This window comes from Asparagus officinalis, chromosome 4 (assembly GCF_001876935.1).
Source record: "Asparagus officinalis chromosome 4, Aspof.V1, whole genome shotgun sequence".
Taxonomy (NCBI): domain Eukaryota; kingdom Viridiplantae; phylum Streptophyta; class Magnoliopsida; order Asparagales; family Asparagaceae; genus Asparagus; species Asparagus officinalis.
The window spans coordinates 138,147,008-138,166,259 of record NC_033797.1 but is presented as its reverse complement, the minus strand read 5'-3'; the positions used below and the strand labels follow the sequence as shown (position 1 = coordinate 138,166,259).

Genomic DNA, 19,252 nt, shown 5'->3' with positions numbered 1-19,252 from the left:
AACAAGTGATTGAAGCTTCAGTACACAGTAGAAGCTTGATTGGATGAGTTCGATCAACCGAGGCGAATCAAGTGCTTGTGCTTGTAGGATGAAGATGCTAAGAATTCGGTCTTCTTGAATGACAAGAAGTCCGATCTCCAAAGACCAAGACTCCGCCGACGGTGTGCCTGGAACAAGGCTGATCTCGAGTCCAAGATGGTCTTGAGTTCTCTGTAATTCGTCCTCAAAGAGGTCGGGTCCTAATACCCCTTCTCTATGGCTGCTCATGGCCTTTTATAGAGAAGAAGGAGAGTGTAATCACTCCCTTAAATCATGGAAAGTGACCATTCACATACTGAGTATGGTCATGAGGAGAATCATGACCAAATCCCTTAAATCGTGAGAAATAACTATTCCCATGCTGGGTACAGTCATGAGGATAACTAATCCCTTAATTCAAGGGATTTGACTGCTCCCATGCTTCAAGTGGGCGGCTGACAGGCTAGGCGAGCTGGGAAGGCTGTGCAGGCAAGCTTGACCTTAGGCAAGGCTGTGCAGGTGAGCGAGCTTGTGCAGGCGAGGTTGGATCATGCAGGCGAGCTTCAAGCTGTCAGGCGAGCTTACCTTCAGGCGAGCCTGGATCATGCAGGCGAGCTTTAAGCTGTCAGGCGATCTCTACAGGAGCCAGCCTCATTCAGGCAAGCTTAAAGCTTGAAGTCTCTAGGCGAGCTAAACTCCTTTGTAGGCGGGGTTGCTCTTCAGACGAGCTCCAGAACATGCTACGAAGAACATATCATAACTTTCAAACCGTAATTCAGAATTGGACGAATTATATATGAAAATCACCTATCTCGACGAGACAGGGCCAATCAAACCTCCGAAGGGGGTTTGCTACATCCGCTTCGCCAAATTCCTTATGGTTTAAGAGACATTAGCGTTTTCCCTTTTCTTACCCTTTCGGGTAAGGTTTTAGCAGTCTTATTCTGAACTTCTCTGATAGAGATTAAAGGCAATTTTTATTGCCTACAAGGAGTTTTTATGAGATATGTTATAGTTGAGAGATGTTTTCTAAAATAGTACCAAAATTAAGAGGGCTATCTATAATACCTCACATAATGAGGGGGTTTTGTCAAATTGAATCAGTTGAGTGAGTTTTTTAAGACAATCCCCATAGTTGAGAGGGTTTTTAAAAATTAACACTTCTTTTAAATATGTCTTATTTATAATTTGTCCCTCAAAATTTTAATAATTTAATATTAGTTCCTAAAATTATGAGCAATTTTAAAATTTTGTGAGAATAACATAGAATCAGTGGATATTTAAAATCAAGGAACTAATATCTAAATAACATTTGCATATTTGCTCTTATAGACATTCTATGAAATATCGACCAATATATTGTTATATCGACCAATATATCAGGTTAAAAACTTTATCTTGGTAATATTTTATATTATTTTTTTTTGTTTGTTGATTTTTTGATAAATCGACCATTATAAAAAATATGGCTGATATATCCCTTTGAAGATATCGAGAAAACCATGTTATTTTTTAGTTTGATTGTGGGTTGGGGTTTGGACCGTGTTTGGGAAATAAAATTGAAACTTGCAAAACCCACAAAAGCCACAATTCTTCTTCCAAATCTCTCCACTCTAGGCTCTTCCAACTCTTAAACATATATCTTGATGCAAATTCTTATGTTTAAAATTCATTAATATGTTAGATTACATATTATAATATCATGTTATGTATGGATATTTACTCATATGAGACCCAATAATACATATATATCCCTGATTTTTGCTACCCGATATCATGGAATTTAGTATTTCAATATTTATTTGATGTCTAACACTTTGTAGTAGTTCTTCAAAAGCCTATTCTAAAGTTTTCTAAGCGAAGTATAATTTCAGGAAATAATTTAAAATCTTGAGACTCATTCAAAATATGATGTTTTAATTTTTCTACATCTGCTCTACTATATAAATTTAAGCTAAGCATCTAGCCTCATATTGTATGATGAATATTATTTATCAATGGGATCATAAACTATTGTTTATAGATAACAAAGGTTTCAAATATTTTCTATGCTTAATTGAACTTAAATACCTTGTAGTTTACCGAAATTATACTTATATACCTCCACTTGTATATTGCTGTATTTTTTTAAAGTTTTAGATAATGTATCTTGATGCGCTTAAATATCCTAATATTTTCTAAAATTTAATATTTGTATCTTCTGTCTTATTACCTAAACATAAGAATACTCTTTGTATTTTTCTTATATGAGTTTCATGGTATAATTTTAGGATAATTCTATGTTTTCTATTCTTTCCATAAATACTTTATTAACATGTAATTATCTATTAATATATTATTATACATTACTAATAATTAGTATGATGTAGAGTTTTATAATAACGTTGGAAGTTCTAAGGACCAAATTATGCAAACTTAAAGTGACATATAATGTAATTAATTAACAATAATAATTAATTTAGTTTAGTTAGTATTAGAATGTAATATCAAAAGAGAATAGAGGTAATATAGTCATTAGAAAGTTTTTTCACAACTCACTCTTTTAAAGAGAGTATGATTAGGATCCAATTTGGGAGTATAAATTCTAACAGTCCATTATGTTCCAGTATACACTGAGCACGAGTTAGGAGTACATATCCTATCAGAACAATCTATTGACATGCAGCCTATTCTGATAGATTTATATTCTTAATATGGTATAATGGTAAGTATAACACACACACACACACACAATATCTCTCTCTCCCCCCTCCCTCTCTCAACATAAATCAACTCACTTTCTCCTCGCCCACTTAAAGCGGTAAGGGGACCCCACCAACCAAATTTTTTTGTAAATTTACAAGACAAAACGCCAACGATCAAAGAGGATACCTGTCAAGCTCGCTCTCTCTCTCTCTCTCTCTCTCTCTCTCTCTCTCTCACGCACGCGCGTGCACACACACACACACACATACACACACTCTATCTCTCTCCCCATCCCTCCCTCAACATAAATCAACTCACACTCTCCTCGCCCACTTAAAGCGGCGAGGGGACCCCACCGACCAATTTTTTTTGTCAATTTACAAGACAAAACGCCAACAATCCAAGAGGATACCTGTCAAGCTCACCCACCGTTTCAATCGCAATTTATAAGTTTCCCATTCTACCCCAATTGAAAACATATTTTAATTTTCTATCCATATTTAAACCTTTTCTAAATCAAGATTACCAAACTTACATATAAATCAAATTAATTAGAATCCAACTGTACACATGTTGTTCTAATCATATTTGCATTCTCAATTTAACTTTGCGTGATTCACTCCTCTAGTCTCATCTCAAGGATATTCCAGTCAATTTCTTAGCCCTCAACAGACCAAAATTCTTGTCAATTTACAAGACAGAATGCCAATAACCAAAGGGCATAACCGTCAAGTTTACCCACCGTTTTAGTCACATAGTTTATAAAATTCCCATTCTACCCTAGTTGAAAACATGTTTTAATTTCTATCCATATTCAAACCTTTTCTAAATCAAGATTACCTAACTTACTTGTAAATCAAATTAACTAGAATCCAATTGTATGTGTGTTTCTCAATTTAACTATAAGGATAAACATAACTCACTCCTTGTCTCATCCCAAGTATATTTTAGTCGATTTCCCAAAAATCACCCTCAACCGACCAAAATTCTTGCCAATTTAAAAAAGAAACCCTGGAGCATACCTGTCAATCTCACCCACCGTTTCAATCATAGTTTATAAAATTTTCATTCTACCCCAGTTGAAAATTTATTTTAATTTTCTATCCATATTCTTATAAATCAAATTAACTAGAGTCCAATTGTATACATGTTCTTCTAATAATATTTGCATTCTCAATATAGCTATAGGGGTGAGCATAAGTCACTCCTCTAGTCTCATCCCAAGGATATTCTAGTAAATTTCCTAAGAAACATCCTCAACCAGTCAAAATTCTTGTCAATTTACAAAACAACCCCTAACGACCAAAGAGCATACACGTTAAGCTGACCCATCGTTTCAATCGTGGTTTATAATTTTCCATTCTATCCCAGATTAAAACAAAATTTAATTTTCTACCCATATTCAAACCTTTTCTAAATTAAGATTACCAAACTTATTTATGAATCAAATTAATTAGAACTGAATTGCATATATACATCTTGTTCCATGAGATTTGCATTCTCAATTTGACTATAGGGTGGGCATAAATGCCATCCACTCCCTCTAGCCTCATCCCAAGGGCATTCTAGACATTCCCCAAAAAACACCCTCAACCGACCAGAGGGCAAACCCGTCAACCTACGCATTTCTAAATCTCTATAAAATTCCCATTCTACCCTTCTCCACTCTCCTTTATTCACCACCCTCTCTCCTCTTACTCACTCTTCATCATCTTCGATTCTTCCCTCTCCAAAAACACTCTCTCTTTTCTTCCTCTCCAAGCAAAAACCCTAAAATCCAAATCCCTCCTCTAATGGCAGAACAATCCTCCCTCATTGGGTCCGGCCGAGACCCGCAAACCAATGTGGAGCCCTCTGGCGTAACCCGCTCCAGGGTCCGACCCGGCCACAAGCGGGACTTCGCTTTCGCCATGAGAGCTCAGTCCGAGCTTAGGGTCGTGCTGGGTCGGACTCGATCGAGGACTAGAGGGGACGAGAGCGCAGCTGCTGCGGCGGGCCCTGGCTCTAAGCCACGTCAGCAGCTGCACGTGGGGCCCAGTTCGTCGGGTCCGATCGCTGTTGACGGCGATGGTGATGATGAGATGAAGGTAGAGAATGGGGTTTCGGACGACGTGGTGACAGTTGAGAAGAGGGAGATGAAGAGGACGTTGGAGATGGAACTGACGAAAATGCCCTCGAAGGTATTGCGTAGTTTTATTAGCAGTACTTACGTTATTGTTATGGATAATTTTTTTTTTAAGTTCTTGGTTCTTTTTTCTTCTGGGTTGTTGATCTTTTTTGGAAACCAAATGGGTTTCTCTGCAATTTTGCTATTACATTTTTTGCATATTTTTTTGATTATTTTGCTACTTTCTAGCCATTTTTACTTGTAATTTTCTCAAGCTCAACGGGTGGTTTTTTCTGTTATATATATATATATATATTTATTATTGTTTAGCTATTTTTAACCATTTTTACTTCTAATTTTCCCCAGCTTAATGGGTTTTTTTTGCAATTTTTTTAAATTTCTTATGTAAATCTTTTTATCCTTTAATTAGCTCTTTCTCGTTGAATCATGAGTTATAATTAAAATGGATTCTTAAATATGTGGGTTAAAAAGTTAAATGAATATAATTGAAAATGTAGTTTTGAGCATTCTTTGGTTTAAAATCAGCATTGAAAATTTTATTCTAAGTTAATGTTTGTTTTTCTGCGGAAGAAGTTTTTTTGTTGTTGTTATTTTAATTATAAGGTTTTGGCTTTTTATCAGAAAAACTGATTATTTCTGTTGTTTTCTGGGTTTTAATTGTATTGAAATTACTTTTTAACTACTTTTTACTTGTAATTTTTCTCCAACTCAATGGGTTTCTTCTGTATATGATCTACTTTTTTTTCCCCTTCTGCTTCTGATGAGTAACGAAGCGTGATTAAAATGCGTTTAATGAATGTAGATTAAAAAGGTCAATAAATAGAATTGAAATTTTGTTTTGTTTTGATTTAAAGGCTTTAGATGACGTGGCGATTGTTGGGAAGAGGAAGAAGATGGGAGCGCAGAGGACGTTGAGAAAGCGAATGTCAAAAATGCCCTCGAAGGTATTGCATAAACTACTCTCATATCTATTTAGGGAAAAGTTATTTTTTATTTTTTATTTTTTTGGGGTGTACTTCTGATTAATGCTTTTCTACTCTTTATGCGTAAGTCTGGCTTATGTCAGTTGTATTTCTTTTCTGGATTGTTATTTTCTTGCTTCAAATTACTTTTTAGCTATTTTTTACTTAATAGTTTTAGGGAACTCAATGGGTTTCTTCAGCAGCTTTTTCTATTAATTTTGTATATATATATTATTGGTTTGCTCTTTACGCTGATGTCCGGAATCATGATTAAAATGGGGGCCAACAAGTTATGTGCTTCTTTACTGTTTTATGAGAAAGTCTGGGGGATTTTGTTGTTTTTTGGGTTGTCTTTTTTTTTCTCTTCTTCTCTCTCTCGAATTACTTTTTAAGCATTTTTTACCATAGGATTCTTGTGCAGTTTTTTTTCCTTCCATATTTTTTATAACTATATTTATTCTTTAACTATTTCAACCATTTTTAGTAGTAGCTTTCTCCATCTCAATGGGTTTCTTTTGCCATTTGTTTTTTTTGGGTTAGGGTCCGTTTGGTTGGTTTCCTAAAAACCAAGAAAAGAAAATTAGAACATGGAAATCAATAAAATATTATTTTTATTCATTTTCATTCCCAAGGGCTGTTTGGTTGTATGTTTTTACCATGTAAAAGGATGGAAAGTGTAAAAAAGTGGGTCCCAATGTCAGTTTTCATTATTTTTAATTATTTGTTTGTAGTTGTGAAAATAGTGTAAAGTGATTTCATATGCTGATGTGGCTTGTAAAGTGATTTTATAAAAAAAACATGATTTTAGGAGAAAGATGATATTAAAGTCAGTAAAAAAATAATAAAAAATAATTCCAACCAATATGATCATTTGAGTAGGGACCACTTTTTACACTTTCCAAACAAACAATTAAAGTTACATTTGCAAACCAAACAATCAATTTATGATTCCAATGGAATAAAAAACAAACAAAGAAAAGTATAAAAATGAAATTGATGAGATGGACAACAACTTTCCAAGTTGTCATAAATACACAACTTTACCAACAACAACCAAACAGCCCCTAAAACTCACCCCCAACATCCAATAAAATATTATTTTTATCCTCCAACTCATCTCATCTCATCTCTTTTTTTACTTTTAAAAATAAACCAAACACAAGAAATGAGTCACATCATCCAACTCATCTCATCTCATCTTTAAAATCACTCACATCATCCAATAATATTGTGACAACTCATCTCATCTCATTAAAATTTTCTTTCCATCCATTTCCTAAAAAAACATGGAAATTGATTTTCTTAAGTATGGGTCACATCATCCTATAATATAATGACAACTCATCTCATCTCATTTATTTTCTTATTTTTAAGAATGAACCAAACACAAAAAAGAGCCTATTATAGAAAATATGTTTCTTATAATTCATTTCCTTATTTTATAGCCAACCAAACAACCACAAAACAAGTTTTCTTAAAAGATCACTCACATTATCCAATAATATGGTGGCAACTCATCTCATCTTATCTCCTATTCTTTGATTTCCTTCATTTTTAGCCAACCAAACAACTTCAATTTTTTTAGAAAATAGGTTTCCTATTCTTTGATTTCCTATTTTTTTTTTGCGAAACGAACAACCCCTTAGTTCTTTTTGATGAAGTCATGAAATCATGATTATGACGTGGGACTAAAAGGTTACATGAATATAATTGAAATATTATCTCGGAGATATTATTTGAAATTATTCATGAGCTTTTATTTTGTAACATTGAAATGTATGGTTTCATCTTTTTTCGAGACCCTGACATTTTCTGTTATTCTTTTTCCTGGGGGTTTGTGTTGTTCTGGGTTGTCCTTTTTTTTGTCTCGAAAATTATTTTGTACTATTTTTTCACTTGTCGTTTTCTCCAGTGCAATTTGGTCGTGTCAGGAATGTGACTGTTTTAATTCTCTGCAAACTCTTCTTCACATTTGTCCCTTGATCTTTTAATCCCTAAAAGTTTCTTGTGTGCCAAATCCCTTCTAAGGGTGATACCTGCAATTTACCCTTGTATATTTGTTGGTAATGTATACATTTAGAAAGATTAAATCAAGTGATCCATATTGTTTGACTGCATATATATTTGGAGAAGAATATCAAGTGATCCATTGTTTGACTGCATATATATTTAGAGAAGAATCCTTCAAGACGTACTCATTTTGAAAATGAACAGAGATTCCACCATATATCAGAAGAAGGCGAAGTAGATTCTGTAAACTCGTCGAGATCTTCAACTCATGATGTGAGTGCTTCACCTCCAAGCACACCGAAGGTTTTTGACAGCAGTGCTCGGTATGATCTCTTCAATAACTTGCGTGTAAAGTAATTTGAATACTTTAGCTCTTGGCCCCCTGCGAATATTTCTTAGTTTTATTCATATTTTTAATTGCACGTACACCCCTTTAGTGTGATCATTTTTAACTTAATTACTGCCTCTGTAGTTTCATTGGTTGCAGATAGAACCCTTACAACATAAAAAGTTCCAAATCTGAGCTTTGGTGATGGTCGTGCTTATCATTTATTAACGACTTGGAGAGGCCACTGCATTAAGGATATTGCTTCCTATTAACAATCTTATTTGACTCAATAATCATATCTCACATGAGTTGGAGTTCTAATTTTACAGTGGCGTGATTCTTAATTTGCCATATTCTTATAATTGAAACTCTGATATCGCTTCAAAATGTGTAACATTAACCTGTATTTTCAGCATCTATGTACTGTTGGTTTCTTGATTTCACAAAAAAGTTCTTGATCAATCTTGTGGATGTAGCCTTCTTGGTTTCGAGTTTGCTCAATATGTTTGCACATTATGTTGAAGAAAAATGGTTAACCTGAAATTAAATTCTAGATTCAGCATTCGCAGCACATAGTTCTCTCCATAATGTATTTCAGAAGCCTCTTAGTGTCTTCTTATTCTGATATATTTATTTCCTGACTTGCAATATGACAAAATTCATAATCATTCTTGTCTCAAGTTTATATACAACTTTCCTATACTCACACATGCATTTTTTCACACTATTAACGCATGCCTGGTTCTTTTAATTTGGTTTTTTTCAAGAGCAGTTCGAAGAAAAGTTCATCATCGAACAAGGTTACTTCTGCAAAAGTAACAAAAAAGTTGGTACACTGGACTCATTTGTTTGAACTATTATTAGCTAGGCAGTTTTTTTTTCCTATCTTGAATTAAAATTTCCTACTTTCTGTTCTTTCTTATTACAAGGGATATCGGATTCCATAAATCAGTGTTTAACAATGAAGAATTGCTGAAGGAATTCAAGGATGACACAGTGCACTACATGGTAGATGGGAAGGTATGAAATCAAGTTGTATCAATTAATTTTATAAGTTATAAGCTTATGTATTCGATCAATAATTAGACATATTTCCTGACTTCCAGAAATTGCTTGAGGGTAAATTACGAGATTCTGGAATCTTTTGTTCTTGCTGTGAACAAGTGGTATATATATCATTTATTTGTATTTCCTCTCCTCCTCATTTTTTCCCATCTCAGTCTTCTGGTGATTTCCTGACTTCCCGAACTTATTAATTCCATTATGTTCTAATCTTTATTGCAGATTAGTCCTTCAAAATTTGAGACCCATGCTGGGGAAAGTCAAAGGCGCAAGCCGTGAGTTATTGTTAGAAAGTTTTTGCATCTTGTTGATGTGCTTCACCATCGATCTCGGACTTACTGTTTTTTTTTTTGGGTTATTATTTTAATGATCTTATTTCCAGTTATCATCACATTTATTTCCCTGGTCGTGGTTTTTCATTGCATGAGCTATCCCTTAAACTATCCAAAGAAGGGATGTTATCAAATAGAAAAAAAGATATCGGGTGTAATGTCTGTGGATTAGGCGAAGACCTGCTGTATTGTGATCTTTGTCCGAGGTCTTTCCACTTAGGTAATTTAACAACCCTTTTCTTTAGCTTTTCATAAATTTTAAGTTTGTAAAATTTTCTCCTTTTTTTAGCATGAATTCAGAAGATATATGCACTGGATATTTTTTTTCGGTGAAAACTTGCATTTTAACATCGAGTCCAGATGTCAAAATTCTTATTTCAGAGCAGGAACTTGAAAATAACCATTATTTTATACATTGTTATCGCTTAATATCCTTTACATTGTTAATATTCACAGCAAAGAGTATATTGTATGCATAAGTATCATAAGCATTGAAATGATGAAGCACTATATAGCCACCCGGCTATTAAATTCTCTAATTCATATCTACACTTATACAAGTTTATGAACGCAAGAGAAAAGGAAGCAAAAATAACGTACGTAAAGTCTAGAGTACAAAATAATCCTACTTATGTGAACTAACTGAAAGAAAATATAGTATGAAATATATGAGCATATGGATATAAGACTATGAATACAGGTTACGTGGGTAATGGAATAAGCATTACCTCGGCAGAGGTTGGGTTACCACAGCTTAATTCATATTTCCTCCATATGACCAGAGACTTGTATATATATATATACATGGGAATGATTGGTACCAAAACATAAACTTTCTATCCCATGTGAATGTAGGCCCCGATTTTAATGAGTGGAGGAGAATATGCCACCTCACTATCAAAAGAGAGAGAGAGAGAGAGAGAGAGAGAGGTGAACTTATGTCAACTTAAGTGGACAAGAGGTCTTTGTTCACTAAACTTTCTATCCACTCATATATATATAAAAAGTCTCTTCATATCTTGTATGGATCCCTAGGTATCATCAATAGATAGAAAGTTTGGTGGATGGTCCACTTAAGTTGACATAAGAATTTCTCTTTCGCCTCTCGCATATATAGTATATATATAATAATATAATAATATAATATATATATATATAATTAAATATAATATATATATATATAGAAAGAGAGAGATTAATGAGTATCATTGTCATAGGAGAAGATTTTCCTCATCGCCTATGTGGCACAATCCCCACAATCCTCATAAAGTAGGCACAAATCCCCACCAACTCATACTCTCTCTCCTACTTTATGAGGATGGTAGGAATTTGTGCCTACTTTATGAGGATGGTGAGGATTGTGCCACATAGGCGTCAATGAGGAAATCCCCTCCTATGACAAGAGTTGAAATATATGAGAAAACCCTAATTCTTATTATGAAATCTCTTGGGCTTATATAGGCCCCTACAAAATATAACTTACAAATAAGTCCCTGCATATTACTCATATGTTAACACTCCTCCTCAAGATGGGCGAAAGATATCCACTAAGCCCATCTTGTCACATCCTCAAATCATATCTAATGAGCTAAGTCCCTTAGTCAGACAATCTGCTGCGTGGTCCTTAGTTGAAACATGACTTAGCTCCAGTAGTCTACTATCCAACTTCTCTTTAATGAAGAACTTATCGATCTCGATGTGTTTGGTTCTATCATGCTGCACTGGGTTGTTGGCGATACTGATAGCTGACTTGTTATCACACCACAACTTTATCTTAGCTCATTGACCCAGCTTCAGCTCCACCAGCATGCTCTTCAACCATAACAACTCAGCAACTCCTAAGGTCATAGCTCTATACTCTGCCTCAGCTGTCGATCTCGCCACCACAGACTGTTTCTTGCTCTTCCACGAGACTGGACCTCCTGTCATTAGCACAGCTAGCCCAATCAGAGTCACAATAACCCTCGATGCTCACATGTCCATTTTTCCTGAATATCAGTCCCTTTCCAGGGGCACTCTTCAGATATCTCAGAATCTGGTACACAGCATCCATATGACCCTTCCTTGGATCATGCATGTAGCGGCTCACCACGCTCACTGCAAAAGAGATATCGGGACGTGTGTGACTCAGATAGATCAACCTGCCCACTAGTCTTTGGTATCTGTCACGATCAACTGGTTCTCCAGCTTCAGCACCCAGCTTGAATTTCTGGTCGATCGGTGTAGTTGCAGGTTTACACCCTAACATCCGTCTCTTTGAGAAGATCCAGTGCATACTTTCTCTGCGATAGGATAATCCCCTCCGCTCCTCGAGCTATCTCTATTCCAAGAAAGTATCGAAGCAATCCAAGATCTTTCACCTCGAATTCCTTACCCAGTCTCACTTTAAGTTGGGCAATCTCCTTCTCATCATCCCCTGTAATAATCATATCATCCATATATACCGCAAGCATGGTGATGTGACCTTTATTTCGTCGAAAGAACACGATATGATCGGCGTTAATCTGCTGGTATCCTATACCTAGCATAGCTCTCCTGAATCTGTCGAACCAAGCACGAGGAGACTGCTTCAGCCCATAGAGAGACTTCTTTAATCTGCATGGTGATTTGACCTTCATTTCGTCGAAAGAACACGATATGATCGACGTTAATCTGCTAGTATCCCATACCTAACATAGCTCTCCAGAATCTGTCGAACCAAGCACGGGGAGACTGCTTCAGCCCATAGAGAGACTTCTTTAATCTACAGATCTTGCCCACTGTCTGATCTGTGTTGAATCCTGGTGGAATTTCCATGTATACCTCTTCCACCAGATCTCCATGAAGAAATGCATTCTTTACATCTAATTGGTGTAGCTTCCATCCATCATTTACTGTCAGAGAGATCAAGGTCCGAACATTGCTCATCTTTGCCACCGGTGCAAAAATCTCATCATAGTCGATCCCATATGTCTGACTATATCTTTTTGCCACCAAACGAGCTTTGTAACGCTCAACCTGTCCGTCTGGATTTTGCTTCACAGTGAAGACCCACTTGCATCCAACTGCTCTCTTCCCTTTTGGTAGTTTTACTAACTCCCAAGTGCGGTTCTTCTCAAGGGCCCCTAGCTCTTCGTGCATCGCCGTTTTCCACTTTGGGTCTTTCTTAGCATCCTGCCAATTGTTAGGTACAATAACAGAGTCCAATGATGCAATGAATGCTCCATGTGCAGGATGAATGTTAGAATATGATAAAAACTGGGCAAGATCTCATCCATATTTATCGGGAGGATTTCCCGCATTACTACGAGTAGTCCTCCGTACTGATATTGGTGTGGGAGGAGTAGGGAGAGGAATGTTATCACATTGGGATGAATCTGGTGGTGGTGTCGGTGTCTCAGGAGTCGGGGCAGGCATTAGCAAGAGACTGGGCAGTACTAGTGGCACTGTAGGTACTGTTCCTGTAATTTGCTTTCCCTTCCTACTATAGGTTAGTAGCTCCCCCTGAACCGTGGGCCTAACACCTCTTGTCTCATTTTTTTTCTTCATTCTCCTGCTCCTCCTCAACCAATTCTTCCTCCTAAGGAATCGATACAGAAATTGATTTCTCCACATTGTTCACCAATCTCTCACCATTCTCCTCCTCTCGCCTCATACTTTTAGTATTGGGCGAGTTACCAATGGATGAAGTTACCTTCCGGGTGTAATATAGCTCGAGTTCTCGAAAGTGCACATCCATGCTCACAAACAACCTTTTCTCCACCGGGCTCTAGCAAACATATCCCTTCTGAGTAGCAGAATATCCCACAAAGACGCACTTCACAGCTCTAGGGGCAAGCTTCCCGACGGATGGCCTGTTGTCCTTCACAAAGCACACACAGCCAAACACTTTGAGTGGAAGAATCCCACCATTATCTCCCTTCAATATCTCACACGGAGACTTCCAATCTAGTACTCTCAAGGGCATTCTGTTGATCAGCGCTGCTGCGATCAATACTGCTTGCCCCCATAATGTTTCTGGGACATTCATAGAGATCATCATGCTTCTAGCAACCTCTAAAAGATGTCTGTTCTTCCTTTCCGCTACTCCATTCTGAGCTGGTGTGTATGGACAGGTTGTCTGGTGATGTATTCCCTGAGCTGACAAATATTCTTCAAACGCTCTGTTGGTATACTCTGTCCCATTATCCGACCTCAATACCTTCACCACTGCTCCGTATTGAGTCTGAACATTCCTATGAAAGTTTTGGAAGCACCCAAACACTTCACTCTTATTCTTCATCATGTATAACCAAGTAACACGAGAGAAACAATCAATAAATGTAACAAAATACTTGTATCCGTTCATAGAACTTGTGGAATAAGGCCCCCAAACATCTGAATGTACCAAGTCAAATGCATGAGAACTTCTATGACCAGAACTAACATAAGAGCTTCTAGTAAGCTTTCCAAACTCACATGCATCACACACAAGTTTCTGTTTATTTGCTTTCTCAAATAAAGAAGGATACAATCTACCTAAAACACTAAAGGATGAGTGTCCCAAATGCTGTTGATGGCATTGAGAAGGTGAAGAACGTCTGGGAAAAGTTGAGGAGGACCTATGATGGAGTGGGGAATAACCTGAGGGTGTTCCAGATTAAGGGAGAGATCGACGCCACAGTATAGGGAGAGCGGACTGTACAGGAGTATGCCACGTTACGATGGCGTATTTGGAAAATACGACTACTACACTCAAAAAACTCAATGATAATAACTATAACTATTGGAAGACGAGTATGAAGTCCTATTTTCAAGGATAAGACCTCTGGAAGGTCATCAGGGTTGCTGAAACTACAGCACCTCGGGAAGCTGGCGAAGCACTAAGAAAGTGGAATATCAAAGCCGACAAGGCTATGTATGTGGTGAAGATGACAGTAGAAGAATATCTTGTAGACTATATGCGAGATGCTAGAACTCCGAAGGAGGAATGAGATACGCTCGCAAAACTCTTCCCAAAAAAGAAGGATGCTTGACTTCAACTCCTGGAGAATTAATTGATGACCTTGTAATAGAAGGATCTGACAATCAGTCAATACTTCAAGCAAGTAAAATCACTCTTTTCATATATTACTTAACTAGATCCAGATTTTAAAGTATCCGATGCAAGGATGAGGAGAATAACCATCCACGGTTTGAGACAAGAATATCACAGACTCGTTGCTACTACACATGGGTGACCAACTCAACTAACATTATTAGAGTTGGAGAGTTTGCTCGCTACATGGGAAACCCTAGCCAAACAAATGGCTGGCGTTTTAATAAAAAGCAAAGATGAAGCATTCTTCAGCAGCAAGGAGAGAGAGGGAAACCAAGAGGCGCGAAGAAAGAGGAGTATGGAAAGGTTAGTTCAAGGAGGCAGCCAGGACGGCCATACACCGATAGAACACAACAACGTGAGGAGTAAGGTGATCATCGAGTAAGGAGACCTGACAATAGCTGATACATTTGTGGGAAGAAATGTCACTTTGTCAGAGACTGCCGTTACAAGAGAAGGCCTGCAGAGGGCAATGCTACAACGTCGCGCAGATGTCAAGATGATGAAGAAGAATGTGATGCCCAAGCATCAGTGGCCATCATTGAAGATGTACCAGTCGATGAAAACAAGGTTATTGGTATGGCACTAACCTCGATTGTAGAAGAATCTGAGTTCACATTTGCAGAGGTTTTAGATCGAGAAGAAATCAGCTATAATAAAGATTGGATCGTTGATTCTGACTATTCCAACCATATGACGGGAGATAAGGGGAAACTCGTCAACATGAAGGAGTATAAAGGCGACCGAGAAGTTATGACAGTGAATAATTCAAGATTACCTATCACACACATCGGAAAGACTGCATTTACGCCGTGCTATAACCCAAATCGGATACAACTACAAGATGTATACCATGTACCGGGTATGAAAAAGAATCTCCTATATGTTTTCTAATTAACAGCCTCTAGAAACTATGTAGTATTTAGGCCACAAGATGTAAAAGTCTATCAAAACTTAAAGCCACCAGGAGAACCTGTCATGGAGGAACAGAAGGTAGAATCTATCTATGTGATGTTGACAGAATCGACATACATAGATAAAGCTAAAAAGAATAAGACAACTGATTTATGGCATGCTCGGCTTGGCCATGTGAGCTATCACAAGCTCAAGATCATGATGGAGAAGTCAATGTTGAAGGGTCTTTCACAATTGGATATTCATGAAGGGACCGTATGCGGAGGTTGTCAGTACGATAATCTGTATCAATTACCGTATTATGAGTCATGGTTCAGAACCAAGAAACCTTTGGAGCTTGTACACTCAGATGTATTTGGTCGAGTAAAACAAGAATCAATTGGTGGGATGCAATACATGATCACTTTCATTGATGATTACTCGAGGTATATCTGGGTTGATTTTATGAAGGAAAAGTCTGAAACACTCTCCAAATTCAAGCAATTCTGAGAAGAAGTCAAAGGAGATCTCGGCAAGAAGATTCGTTGCCTACGTACAGACAACGGGGGAAAGTACACATCAAAGGATTTTTACAATTACCTGAAGCAGCACAAGATTCGGCGACAGCTAACATGCCCAAATACTTCACAGTAGAATGACATAGTTGAAAGGAATAATTATCACCTTGTGGAGATATGTCGAAACATGCTTCATGCCAAGAACATACCAGGATATTTTTGGGCGGAGTGTACGAAGATGATGACGCATGTGATCAATCGGCTACCACAACCAAAACTAGAGTTCATGTCACCATTTCAAAAGTTGTGGAATACAAAACTAACCGTAAGCCATTTTAGAGTTTTTGGTTGTATATGTTATGTCTTTGTACCTGATCACTTACGTAGCAAGTTCGATAAAAAGGTTATAAGATGTATATTTGTGGGGTATGACAATAAAAGAAAAGGATGGAGATGTTATGATACCATAATTTGATGGTGCTACACATCAATGAATGTTGTGTTTGACGAAGCCTCGTCTTGGTGGCACAAGAAGTTGCACTCCCAGACTCTAGTGATCTGGAGGATCAGTTACAACAGAAGCTGGGGGAGCTAGGTCAAGAAGAAGGACTATGTCAACCAGAAAAGACAAAATCAAGCTCTTCAACATCCTCAAAGGAGAATAATCCATGAAAAACCGGTGTTTATCAGAAACCGGTAGAAGAACAACGCCCGAGCTAGATAGAGGACATCAAAGAAAAACCGATTGAACAATTTCAAAGATCAACGAGACCCAGAAAGTCGAATCCTAAGTATGCTAATGCTGTCATTATGAAAGATGCGAAGAAGCTATCTAGCATCGAGGAAGCATATGAAATTGCTGAATGGAGACAAACAATGGAGGAAGGAATTCAAGCTCTACAGCAGAATCAAATTTGGGAGTTGGTGTCAAAATCCAAAGATGTCAAACCTATCTATTGCAAATGGGCTTACAAAGTTAAGACTCGATCGGATGGGTCAATTGAGAGATACAAAACACACTTGGTGGCTCGAGGATTCTCTCAACCGTATAGACTAAATTATGACGAGATATTTAGTCCAGTTACCAAGATAACAACAGTTCGAGTTCTTTTAGCTCTAGCAGCCAACAAGAGTTGGAAGCTTTGGCAGATGGACATGAAGAATGTATTTCCACACGGTGAGATGGATTGAGAGATTTACATGGAGCAACCTATCGGATTTGAGAGCAAGGAAGAGGAAAGATATGTTTGCAAACTAAAGAAAGCTCTCTACGGACTGAAGCAAGCTCCGAGAGCTTGGTATGACAAGATTGGTGAGTTTTTAATTCAAAGTGGATACTCAATTGCTTCTACGGATTCTAGTTTATTTATCAAACAGACTGGCAATAGGCTAGCAATCGTGTTGGTCTATGTAGATGACTTAATCCTAACTGGAAACGATAACGCGGAAATCCAAAGAACAATGATAAATCTCTTAGTCAGGTTTCAAATGAAGGAGCTTGGAGAGCTCAAGCATTTCCTTGGGTTGGAGGTCGACCGAAAGAAGGATGAACTATTCATGTACCAAGAAAAATGTACGAAGGACATGCTACTCAAGTACGAGATGTTCAACTGCAAGTCAATCTCATCACCGATGGAGACAAATCTGAAACGGTGTGCACGTGAAGAAAAAAGATTTGGAAGATCCAACTATGTATCGACAACTAGTTAGAAGTTTGATCTATCTAACGATGACAAGACCAGATATTTTATTTGCGGTTAGTGTGATGAGCCGATACATGCAGAAACCAAAGAAACCTCACTTAGAAGCAATCCAAAGGATCCTAAGGTACATCAAGGGTACAATTAACTATGATCTCATGTATAAGAAAGGAGAAGAATGTGAGGTCTATGGCTATTATAATGCTGACTATGCTGAAGATCATGACACTCGAAGGTCTACTACCGGATACATGTTTAGTCTCGGTTTAGCGACTATATCTTGATGTAGCAAAAGACGATCAATAGTGTCACTGTCAACTACAGAGGTGGAGTACAGATCAACAGCGATGGCAGCTCAGGAAAACACGTGACTTTTTTAGTTAATGAGAGATCTATATCAGCCTACAGACAATTCATTAGCTTTACATTACGATAATAAGTCTGCAATACGATTGGCAGATAATCCAGTTTTTCATGCTAGGACGAAACAAATTGAAGTACATCATCACTTTTTTCGAGAGAAAGTTTTTTTAGGAGGAGATCGTAATAAAGTCAATCGGGACAAACGAACAAATAGCTGACATATTCACCAAAGCACTAAGTACTTCAAAGTTTACAGAATTTCGAAGTCAGTTTGGACTCATGGATAGAGAAGTCGCTACTGAGGGGGAGTGTTGAAGTCAGCAGCTTCTTCCCCTACCTAATCCCCCCACCTACCTAGCTACAGTAATCACCTAACTCTAATAGTGTTTACCTACCCTAAACCAATGTTATAAATAACCCCCCAAGTATTTGTGTTAGATCCATCCCAATAGCAGAGGGGGAGAGAGAGAAAGATAGAAAGAGAGAGAGAGAAAAAGAGTATTTGTAATTGAGAGTATAGTGTGTTTGTACCACTAAAAAAAAAATAACAATATATTTTTTAGTATCCACCACTCCGCTCAACTCAACACATGATAATTTCCTATATAAAACAAGCAGATTGTGGTAGTCTTTGTACTATTTTTACTATTATTGTTATAATTTCTTGTTATTATTTTATTATTTGCAGAAAGAAATCTTCCGTTTCTTTCCTTTCAGAAAAGGAGAAAAAATTTACAGTTCTTGACATTTGATTGCAGAATGTCTGGGATTGTCAAGAGCCCCACGAGGGGAATGGTCCTGTCAACGTTGTCGAAACATGCATGAGAAAGAAAAATATGTGGCACATAATAAAAATGCGCTTTCTTGTGGAAGAGTTGCAGGAGTTGATCCTGTAGAACAGATACTTCAGAGATGCAAACTTCGCATTGTCAAGAGACAAGAGATCGACAGTGGAGGTTGTGTAATTTGCAGGTTAGATTTCTTTTCTGAGCCAATTCAACATAATAATTTTTGTTATTGTCAACACAATGTTGGCTTTGATGCTTTGGCCATTCCTCAATATTTCTACGACTTCCATTTTATTATTATCTTTTTGTTTAATTATACTACATATATTTCTGTTGTGATGATGCCAATGCAGAGAGCAAGACTTCACCTCAGAGTTTGGTCCTCGCACTGTTATAGTTTGTGATCAA

General features: G+C 37.2%; 1 protein-coding gene across 1 annotated transcript in view; it reads left to right on the top strand.

Moving 5' to 3' along the window:
- LOC109839516 (increased DNA methylation 1-like) overlaps positions 4,465–19,252 on the top strand; it is a 34,979-nt gene continuing 20,191 nt past the window's right edge. Inside the window, exons 1-10 of the mRNA XM_020407978.1 lie at positions 4,465–4,883; positions 5,686–5,775; positions 8,008–8,126; positions 8,904–8,957; positions 9,061–9,151; positions 9,238–9,297; positions 9,416–9,468; positions 9,576–9,745; positions 18,815–19,028; positions 19,198–19,252. Of these exons, the coding sequence (XP_020263567.1) occupies positions 4,497–4,883; positions 5,686–5,775; positions 8,008–8,126; positions 8,904–8,957; positions 9,061–9,151; positions 9,238–9,297; positions 9,416–9,468; positions 9,576–9,745; positions 18,815–19,028; positions 19,198–19,252 (1,293 nt within the window). The 5' untranslated portion in view covers positions 4,465–4,496. The remainder of the gene's footprint in view (positions 4,884–5,685; positions 5,776–8,007; positions 8,127–8,903; positions 8,958–9,060; positions 9,152–9,237; positions 9,298–9,415; positions 9,469–9,575; positions 9,746–18,814; positions 19,029–19,197) is intronic.